Source organism: Mandrillus leucophaeus, unplaced genomic scaffold (assembly GCF_000951045.1).
Source record: "Mandrillus leucophaeus isolate KB7577 unplaced genomic scaffold, Mleu.le_1.0 Scaffold611, whole genome shotgun sequence".
Lineage (NCBI taxonomy): Eukaryota > Metazoa > Chordata > Mammalia > Primates > Cercopithecidae > Mandrillus > Mandrillus leucophaeus.
The window spans coordinates 2,208,367-2,220,000 of record NW_012106598.1 but is presented as its reverse complement, the minus strand read 5'-3'; the positions used below and the strand labels follow the sequence as shown (position 1 = coordinate 2,220,000).

Below are 11,634 nucleotides of genomic sequence, written 5' to 3'. Positions count from 1 at the left end.
TGCAAGAAATCGGCAAGAATTCAGCTAGAGGTGTGTGTGAGTTAAAAGAAGTAAAAGGTAGACAGCTTCAAGCTTGTCCTCAAGTGTAAGTAGAGTGACTGCCAGAAGCCTCCCTTATCTTGTCCTCTCATGGCAAAAGAAAACAAAGATGCCTTTTGCCTACTTCTCTCAGACTCTCATTCCTATTAGAAAATTTCACATTTAGGGACGGCTTCAGCTTACAATCATGGTAGTAACAAGGATGAGAGTAAAGAAAAAAAATTCAATGGGCTTGTGGGAAGTGAAGATGTCTGGCGGGCAGGCTCCCAGAACCAAGCACCACCTCCTGAATCTCAGTCATTGGTCACCTGAGATAGTTCTCACATATACCCTTAATTTCCTAGCCCAAGAACACCATGCCAATAGGAAACACAGTTAAACATTAAATATTTTAAGACCTGGCCAGGCACAGTGACTCACACCTGTAATACCAGAACTTTGGGAGGCTGAGGCAGGCGGATTGCTTGAGCTCAGGAGTTGAAGACCAGCCTGGGCAACACGGCAAAACCCCGTCTCCACAAAAAATTAGCCGACCATGGTGGTGGACACTTGTGGTCCCAGCTACTCGGGAGGCTAAGGTAGGAGGATCCCTTGAGTCCAAGAGGCGGAAGTTGCAGTGAGCCAAGATCGCACCACTGCACTCCAGCCTGAGAGATGGAAGTAAAACTGTCTCAAAATATACATATATATATATATTTTTCAAGACCTTATAATGTAAGTTTTTTGTTCAACTTTCAGACATTCAACTTTCAAATATAGTTTTGAAAATGTTCTACGTCTAACACAACGGCACCAAATGTGAGACTATAAATGTACATACACACAAACACTAAAAAAATGACCAGACATCCAATCCAGTGGAATCCAATGGCCATAATAGAAAGATACTGAGGATACTGTAGAGTGGCACAGAAGTCTACCCTAAAGGAACATAGCTCAATGGGAGATGTGTTTGAGAATATAGGGGTCAATAAAAGAACTGTATGCCACAAGGATTAGAAATGAGGTGCTGAGAATATCTAGGATAAAATTAGCAGCTCTACCTTGGAAATTTCCTTTATAGTGTAGGAAACGCTGATTCCCAGAGCATAATACAGGTAGAAGCAAATAAATAAAATGGGATTCTGGTAGAGCACTCAGCAGCTCTCTTCTCCTTATTCACTTAAATGTAGAACCAGCCCTACATAATTTATTACTTGAAATTGTGCTCATCTTCAGAATATATTTAGCACATTCTTAATTATTTAAACTATCATCAAAGAAAAATGAGTAATTATGTATACGGTTATACATTTTTAATTGCTTATTATAAGAACTAATATATAGTATTGGGTATTATTTTTAGACCCACAGAACCTACGTCTCTTGTCCTTAAACAAAAAATTTTGAGTGCCAAACCAGATATTAATATTTAGTATACACTATAAACTTTAAGTTCTGTAACTGAATATATTAAATATTAAAAGAATATTTAATATGTAACTCATTTTGACTATACAATTATGTATTACATGAAATTATAACATAATTTATAAAGGGCCAGCCACAGTGGCTTGGGCCTCTAATCCCGACACTTCAGGAGGTTGAGGTGGGAGGATCATTTGAGGCCAGGAGTTCAAGATCAACCTGGGCAACATAACAACACCCAATCTCTACAAAGTAAAAAAAAAAAAAAAATTGTTATTAAAATAATATATAACAGTAGTGAAAAAATAAGTCAATCTACTCTAAAGAAGCTGTATACTTACCTACTAAAACAGAATAAAAATAATATTTATAGATCTTGGTCTTACCTATATTAAAATCAGCAGGAAATTTTTCAAGGATTCACATTAATAAATTCATTAAAGTCAAATATAAATTATACTCTAACATTCTATTTGCCATGAGTAAAAATTTTGAATTGTATAGCATATTACAGCATTATTTCTTCTTTTTTTTTTGAGATGGAGTCTTACTCTGTCACCAGGCTGGAGTGCATTGGCGCTATCTTGACCTCCGCCTCCCAGGTTAAAGCGGTTCTCCTGTGTCAGCCTCCCAAGTGGCTGGGACTACAGGCACACGTCTCCACGGCTAGCTAATTTTTGTATTTTTAGTAGAGATGAGGTTTCAGCATGTTGGCCAGGATGGTCTCGATCTCTTGACCTCGTAATCCACCTGCCCCTGCCTCTCAAAGTGCTGGGATTACAGGTGTGAGCCACTGTGCCCGGCCGCATTATTTCTTAAAAAATAAACACAAGTAGTTCTCTGAAAACTGGAACCGAACTTCTCATTCTGTTATTTTTTACTACTCAGTAGCCGTGTAAAAATATCTTCGACAGATTTTAAACCTATAAAATATTGTTCAGATTTTCTACTTCAAAAAATGTACGAGATTAATGAAAATACAGACTACAAAGAACTTATAAAATTATTTCACTATTGTCACTTGGATTTCCTGTGAAAGTAAAAGACTGTTTTAAAATTAAGAATTAGGAAGTAAATCTATGATAGTAAGACTTTTATCATGATTTCATTTGTTGCAATGATTTGACCTATATGTTCCACAAATCATTAATTGAGTATTCACTTTATGCAAAATATTTATATTTCAAATAAATCTATCGGTATTTAATCTTACATATAATATGAAGATGTTTATCATATGAGATATATACTTTATTTAAAAAGGTGACTATAAAAAGAATCAGGAAACATGGGATTAATGGAATTTTGCAACCAAACTTTCATTTTAAATTATGAAATATCATAATTTTCCTCCAAGTAGAATCAATTTTTTAAAAAAAGGAAATAAAAAGAAAGAAATGAAGTCTTAATGATATGTGATACGGTTTGGATATTTGTTGTCTACTCAAATCACATGCTGAAATGTAATCCCCAATGATAGAGATAGGGCCTAGTGGGAGGTGTTTGGGTCATGAGGATGGATCCCTCACGGCTTGGCGCTGCGTGATAGTGAGTTCTCAGAAGATACGGTTGTTTTAAAGTGCGTGACACATCCTCCCAACTCTCTCTTTTGCTCCAGCTCTGGCGATGTGACACACCAACTACTGCTTTGCCTTCCAACATGACTGTAAGCAGCCCAAGTCTTCAATAAATAAATTTGTTGTTTTAAGCCACCTAGTTTGTGGTACTTTGTAAACAGCCCTCACAAATAAGAGTCCCTTTCTCCACTGTATGTAATTAACTCTTGTCCATTTTTAAAGCCATACTTGATCCTGTAATAGGTGACACAGAAGATTCTACATTTATTACTTCAATTATGTCTATTTCTTGTTAGCTATCTGCTCCCAGAACTGAACAGACTGCAAACTACATATTTTCAAAATGTTTGATAAGTGAATACAACCAGAAGAAATATATTTTAGGTTGTGAACAAATAGAAGACATAAAAATGAGCAAAGAATACATAGGCAAATAAACATCAAAAAACACATAAGGCAAAAAAGTATATTTTCTGCAGAAATCTAACTCATTTATCTATTAATATATTATTTTCAACAGTAATTTATTAAAACACATTTTTATGATGTTCATAAAAGACTTTCTGTAAGACTAAAAAATCACACTAAACTCATACTGCCTACTTTTCAAATATCCAATAAAATACACTTAAATCGTAATTTAAAGAATTGTATTTTTCTCAAATCTACTCTGTATGCTTACATTTTATATATTTTTTTACTAAATGACACCTAAAATTCCCATTCCTGTGCCATGAAGTATCATCAGAAAAAAATTTACAAACATTATCAAAATGTCTGAGACAGAATAGAGGAACAAAATCAAGTCAGGTATAACTTAACATTCTAAGTGTGTCTTTAACCCATTTATGCCTAGTGTTCTATTATCAGAATGCTAAGCTTGTGGGAGTTATTTATATCCTACTGTGCAAGGTCATTGCCAAGATCTGATTTTTCACACACACACACACACACAATTGCAACCTCCAGCATAAATGGGTTAAACGCTATATTAATTACTCACTTCTTAATAAGGACCACATATTCTATAAATGAGCTCTCAATACCTGGACATGAGCTGTAGTAAAATGGAAATTTTAAATTCAATAAATATTCATATTATTCAAAGTGCATATGGGGACACCTTAAAACTCACAAGAATCACAAAAATTAATGTCTTTTTACTCCAATTTAAATATCAAGAGGTCTTATTGGTAGTTCTCAATACAAACCTAACTCAATTCATTTTTTTTTTTTTAGGCAAGAATAAATGTATAGCCAATACCTGTATCTGGCAAGAAAATTTTATAACATCTCAAAAATATGTATCTTAGAACACATTAGAAATATTTAGCAGACATGGTGGAATTGGGGGAAGTAGTCTGAAAACAGAGGAATAGAAAAAGCATATCAATTTACCTCAATCTTTTTCCTAAGTGATTAAAGAACTATTCGACAACTCCAAAATCCTTTTTATATGCACACCTGGGAAGAATACCTCCGTAACTTTATTCAGAGTCACAGTGATGTGGTTTTAGACCAGATGTTTAAATGTTACAGTATGTACATTTTCTTCCCCTCTTCTAAGGCAGAAGTAAAGTAAGAGGAATATTTGACTTCACTCCACAAGAGACCTATTTAATAGTTTGGCAGTTATGTAAGTAAAGGTAGCTTGGCTAAGTCAATGTTGACGACATACAGAACGACATGATCCTAATGAGTTGGAAAATATTGGCTCTCATGAGAATAGACCAGATGCTACTGAGCTGAGAAAGCTACTGTATTATTGAATTTCATTTTTATGAGGTAAAATTTATTATTCAACCATTAAGGTATCCCACATGAAATCTTGCATAAAATACTTTAACAGTTACTTTCTGGAAAGTAGATTTTTATTTTAACATTAAGACATAACTTAAATGAGGGATTCGAATGTCCATTTGATCACCTTTAGCACAGATTTTAAAGTCTGTAAGTTATTTCCCTGCAAATACCAGATTAATGGAACTACACTGTCAACAAAATAATGAGCTTCTGAACAAGGAAAAGTGGTAGCAAGTCCTTGTTTTCCAGAGCAAAACCAAAGCCATGTGTGACTTTATATTTAAGCCTCTCGCAAAAAGACAGGGTTAGAATTTCTATGATTTAAGAGCCATCAGAAACACGAATAACAAAAATATATAATTCAATAACCTGATTAATAATATGTATTAGCTCAAATTTTAATCTCTATCCTTTATAATTTATTATTTTAATTACATTTCCAATATTTGCTGTAATTTCATTAATATTTTCTAATGAAGTAACACACTTTATCTGATCTCATTTACCAGAGGTAGTTTGGTATTGCAGACATAATAGTAACAGAAAATTCCAAGGTCTGCCTTCAAAAAATGACTTAGTCAGTGAATAGCTGTGGGATGATATTTAAGAAAAACACTAAATTGTTCTAAGCATAAATGTTTCCATCTGTAAAAAAGGATGTATAATCTGCCAACAACAATGTTTCTGGTAAGAAGCCAATGAAATTAATAAATGAGAATATCAATCTAAAATAGGTGAGCCAACTCAGTCTATCCAAGTAAATTTAATGTTATCCAGTCCTTACATTATACAGCTCACTAGATGAAAAACGCTAAGCAGACAGCTGTAAAGTATGTGAAAAGTAAATGAAAGTATAAAGTTTCATTTTTTTATTATTATTATTCTACTTTAAGTTCCGGGATACATGTGCAGAACATACAGTTTTGTTACAAAGGTATACACGTGCCATGGTGTTCACGGCACCCATCAACCCATCATCTACATTAGGCATTTCTCCTAATGCTATCCCTCCCCTAGCCCCCCAACCCCCAATAAACCCCAGTGTGTGATGTTCCCCTCCCTGTGTCCATGTGTTCCCACTGTTCAGCTCCTACTTATGAGTGAGAACATGTGGTGTTTGGTTTTCTGTTCCTGTGTTAATTTGCTGAGAATGATGGTTTCTAGCTCCATCCATCTCCCTGCAAAAACCATGAACCCATCCATTTTTATGGCTACATAGTATTCCATGGTGTATATGTGCCACATTTTCTTTATCCAGTCTATCACTGACAGACATCTGGGTTGGTTCCAAGTCTTTGCTATTGTGAATAGTGCTGCAATAAACGTACAAATGCATGTGTCTTTATGTAGAATAGTTTATAATCCTTTGGGTATATACCCAGTAATGGGATTGCTGGGTCAAATGGTATTTCTGGTTCTAGATCCTTGAGGAATTGCCACAGTATCTTCCACAATGGTTAAACTAATTTACACTACCACCAACAGTGTAAAAGCATTTCTATTTCTCCACATCCTTTCCAGCATCTGTTGTTTCCTGACTTTTTAATGATCGCCATTCTAACTGGTGTGAGATAGTATCTCACTATGGTTTTTATTTGCATTTCTCTAATGACTAGTGATGATGAGCTTTTTTTCTGTTTCTTGGCCACACAAATGTCTTCTTTTGAAAAGTGTTTATTCATATCTTTCGCACACTTTTTCATGGTATTTTTTTTCTTGTAAATGTGTTTAAGTTCCTTGTAGATTCTGAATATTAGACCTTTGTCAGATGGACAGATTACAAAAATTTTCTCCCATTCTGTAGGCTGCCTGTTTACACTGATGATAGTTTCTTTTGCTGTGCAGAGAAGCTCTTTAGTTTGATTAGATTCCATTTGTCAATTTTGGCTTTTGTTGCCATTCCTTTTGGGGTTTTAGTCACAAAGTCTTTGCCGGTGACTATGTCCTGAACAGTATTGCCTAGGTTTTCTTCTACAGTTTTTGTGGTTTTAGGCCTTACATTTAAGTCTTTAATCCATCTTGAGTTAATTTTTGTATAAGATGTAAGGAAGAGATCCAGTTTCAGTTTTCTTCATATGGCTAGTCAGTTTTCCCAAAACCATTTATTAAGCAGAGAATCCTTTCCCCATTGCTAGTTTTTGTTAGGTCTGTCAAAGATCAGATGGTTGTAGATGTGTGGTGTTATTTCTGAGGCCTCTGTTCTGTTCCATTGTTCGATATATCTGTTTTGGTACCAGTACCATGCTGTTTTGGTTACTGTAGCCTTTTAGTATATTTTAAAGTCAGGTACTGTGATGCCTCCAGCTTTGGTCTTTTTGTTTAGGACTGTCTTGGCTATACAGGCTCTTTTTCAGTTCCATATGAAATTTCAAGTAGTTTTTGCCAATTCTGTGGAGAAAGTCAATGGTAGCTTGATGGGGATATATTGAATCTATAAATTACTTTGGGCAGTATAGCCATTTTCACGATATTGATTCTTCCTATCCATGAACATGGAATGATTTTCCATTTGTATGTGTCCTCTCTTATTTCCTTGTGCAGTGGTTCGTAGCTCTCCTTGAAGAGGTCCTTCACATCCCTTGTAAGTTGTATCCCTAGGTATTTTATTCTCTTTGTAGCAATTGTGAATGGGAGTTTGCTCATGATTTGGCTGTTTGTCTATTATTGGTGTATAGGAATGCTTGTGATTTCTGCACATTGATTTTGTATCCTGAGACTTTGCTGAAGTTGCTTATCAGCTTAAGGACATTTTGGGCTGAGACGATGGGGTTTTCTAAATATACAGTCAGTCATCTGCAAAGAGAGACAATTTGACTTCCTCTCTTTCCGTCTGAATACCTTTATTTCTTTCTCTTGCCCGATTGCCCTGGCCAGAACTTCTAATACTGTGTTGAATAGGAGTGCTGAGAGAGGGCATATTTTTCTTGTGCCAGTTTTCAAAGGGAATGCTTCCAGCTTTTGCCCATTCAATATGATATTGGTTTTGAGTTTGTCATAAGTAGCTCTTATTATTTTGAGATACGTTTCATCAATACCTAGTTTATTGAGAGTTTTTAGATGAAAGGGTGTTGAATTTTATTGAAGGCCTTTTCTGCATCTATTGAGATAATCATGTGGTTTTTGTCAATGGTTCTCTTTATGTGATGGATTACGTTTATTGCCTTGCATTATGTTGAACCAGTCTTGCATCCCAGGGATGAAGCCAACTTGATCATGGTGGATAAGCTTTTTGATGTGCTGCTGGATTTGGTTTGCCAGTATTTTATCAAGGATTTTCACATGGAAGTTCATCAGGGATATCGGCCTGAAATTTTGTTTTGTCTCGCTCCGTTACCCAGAATGGAGTGTAATGGCGCGATCTCTGATCACTGCAAGCTCCACCTGCTGGGTTCGCGCTATTCTCCTGCCTCAGCCTCCAGAGTAGCTGGGACTACAGGTGCCTGCCACCATGCCCAGTTAATTTTTTGCTTTTTTTTTTAGTAGAGACAGGGTTTCACCGTATTAGCCAGGATGGTCTCGGTCTCCTGACCTCATGATCTGCCCGCCTCAGCCTCCCAAAGTTCTGGGATTACAGTTGTGAGCCACTGCGCCCAATTTTTTTTGTTGTGTCTCTGCCAGGTTTTGATATCAGGATGATGCTGGCCTCATAAAATGAGTTAGGGAGGAGTCTCTATTTTTCTGTTATTTGGAATAGTTTCAGAAGGAATGGCACCAGCTCTTCTTTGTAACTTCGGTAGAATTCAACTGTGAATCCATCTGGTCCTGGGCTTTTTTTGATTGGTAGGCTGTTAATTACTGCCTTAATTTCAGAAATTGTTATTGGTCTATTCAGGGATTTGACTTCTTTCTGGCTTAGTTTTGGGAGGGTGTATGTGTCCAGGAATTTATCCATTTCTTCTAGATATCCCATTGCATTGTCACATCCATTCACGGGTCTATTGACTCCCTCCCCTTGGGAATCTGTAGAACTGAAAATATCTAGTACTTCATACGTTTCTGTGAGCCTAGTGAGGCCTCTTGTAAATAGCTACATTAATGGGGCACAAATATATACTTTCTTCACTAAGTTCAAACAGCTAGACCTAACCAATGTCTTGAATTTTATTCTTCTCTCATCAATATCTATTCATTATCCTATTTTCTTTCTTGGTTTACTCTTTGAATTTACCTTCTCTATCATCCTTGTAACTAAAACAACAGATCACCTAGACTCCAATTCTGACTGGTGTTATCTCAGTCTCCAAGAACTTTATATCCTAGAACAACTTCCATAGGTAATATCTTCAGATAGATGATTCCAGCAAGGCCTATGTCTACGACAAGAAGAACAGATTAAGCCCACAGACAATAATATATTTGGCATTCGCAAGAACTCTATGAGCAGCTATAAAAATATTTTCATCATTTTATAGATGAGAAAATTAACTAAAACTTAATGAAACAAACTGACCTTTATTTAGTCATACCTATAGTTATTGAGAAAGTCTTCACACTCCAATTCAGTGATCTTTCCTAAGTGTCAATAGTTGAAAAGTGAAAATAATATGCAACAGAGATACTAAGACACTAAACCAGTATTTATATGTAACATAAAGATTAATAATATTCAATGCACAAAATCAAATCCCTAGCAAGCACCAGCATATAACTTTTTTTATTTTAATATACTTTTAATTTGATTTTTGCAAGAGCTGAGGAAGAAGGATTCATCATTGTAGCATTATAAAACATAACTCAACATCCACAGATATTCTCCTAAAGCCTCTTAAACTCATTCACAAAATAGAAATTAGTGACTGATTCAACAATGAAAATTTATCTCTCACTTTTGTGATATAGCATTTATCAAAGAAAAAATTTTCTCACTAAAAGCACTTTGCAGTTTTGATGCTTGAAGTTAAATTTGTTATTGCTTTTGTGGCACATTAGTCCAACATTTAGAATGAGAAGACTGAGGCACAAAGTTTCTATTCTAGTCTTTTCAAATTCTTAGTAGTAATCAAGGAAGTTGATTTCAAAACTCGCTAATAAACCATAATTTATAATGAAAGAAATGGTAAAAATAGGAACTCAATTATACACATGCATTTTATAAGAATTATCAAACATCAGTAACAGTTTAATTCAGGTCAGATACTGTTATTTTGGTGGTAGTAAAAGTGAAACATACACACATTTCTTATTTGCAAACGAATGACAGAATAGGCATGGAGAAAACAAAGATAAACAGAGAAAGGAAAAAAATAGTCTAAAATTATAGCATCATAGATAATGTTGGCCAATGGGAATGAAGCTAAAGAGTAAGACCAAAAAGGATTCTGTGATATTAATAAAATGAAAAAAATAAAAGGACTAAAAGTAATGATGATGACGAAGAATCAGTATCAGTATCAAAGGGATAAACCATTTCTAAATGATAACAAGGTCCAGTGTAAAGAAGATGTACTTGAGGGTAATGAAAAAACTTAGACAAAAGTCACCATCAAAAAAGTAAAAAGATAACCCACAAAATTACAGGAAACATTTGCAAACCATATCTGATAGGAAACTTTTATCTAAAATATATAAAGAATTCTCACATTTTAAAAGAAAAAGATAAAAGAGGCAGATCTTAAAATAAGCAAAGGATTTGAAAAATTTCTCCATAGAAGAGATATAAATAGCTAATAAACACATGAAAAGATACTCGACATCATTAGCCATGAGGGAAATGAAAAGGAAAGCCATAATGATGCCACTTCACACCTACAATGATGGCTGGAACACAAAAGACAGATAACAATATGATGAGGATGTGGAGAGATTAGAACCATCACACATTGCCAATGGAAAGTACAATGATACAGCTGTTTTAGAAAACAGTCTGGCAGCTCCTCAAAAGGTTACAAATAAAATTACCATATGACCCAGCAATTATATGTATAGGTATACATACACAAAAGAAATAAAAGCATACATTCACAAAAAAAAAAAAAAAAAGACCTGTACTTGAAAGTTCAAAGCAACATTATTCACAATAGTCAGATATAGAAATAATGCAAAGGTCCATCAACTGATTAATGAATTAACAAAATATGGTACATGGATAAAATGGAATACTACTTGGCAATAAAAAGGAATGAGCACTGACATATGCTATAATAAGGGCACACTCTGAAATAGTATACTAAGTGGAAAAATGCACTAATATGCAGTCACAAAGAACTGCATTTTATGTAATTCATTTATATGAAGTGTCCACAATAGGCACATCCATATAGACAAAAAGTAGATTAGTATTTGCCTATTGCTGGGAAAATGGGAGGCTCCAGGAGTGATAGCTAAGGAATGCAAGGCTTCATTCAGGGATGCTGGAAACGTTCTAAAATTGATTATGGTAATGGATACACAACTCTGTGAATATATTAAAAACCACTAAACTACATACCTGAAAAGGAATAAATAGTGTGGTACAAAAATTTTATCTAAATAAAACTGTTTTTAAAAACTTAACAGAAGGAAGGGAAAGGAAAAGAAAGAATAAAATATTTCTGACATGGAGGAGGAGAGAATACCTGAAAAAATGGTAGGAATGTGGAAGAGAATGTAATTTTTCTGTTTCAGAGCCTGCTATTGGTCTATTCAGGGATTCAACTTCTTCCTGGTTTAGTCTTTGGAAGAGTGTAAGTGTCCAGGAAATTATCCATTTCTTCTAGATTTTCTAGTTTATTTTAGTAGAGGTGTTTATAGTATTCTCTGATGGTAGTTTGTATTTCTGTAGGGTCGGTGGTGATATCCCCTTTATCATTTTTTATTGCGTCTATTTGAT

The 11,634-nt window shown here is 34.8% G+C and overlaps 1 protein-coding gene across 1 annotated transcript in view; it reads right to left on the bottom strand.

Annotated features, from left to right (window-relative positions):
* Window positions 1-1,501: 1,501 nt before the first annotated feature.
* LOC105553858 (vacuolar protein sorting-associated protein 13B-like) overlaps window positions 1,502-11,634 on the bottom strand; it is a 194,762-nt gene continuing 184,629 nt past the window's right edge. Inside the window, exon 18 of the mRNA XM_012000016.1 lies at window positions 1,502-1,691. Within this exon, the coding sequence (XP_011855406.1) occupies window positions 1,615-1,691 (77 nt within the window). The 3' untranslated portion in view covers window positions 1,502-1,614. The remainder of the gene's footprint in view (window positions 1,692-11,634) is intronic.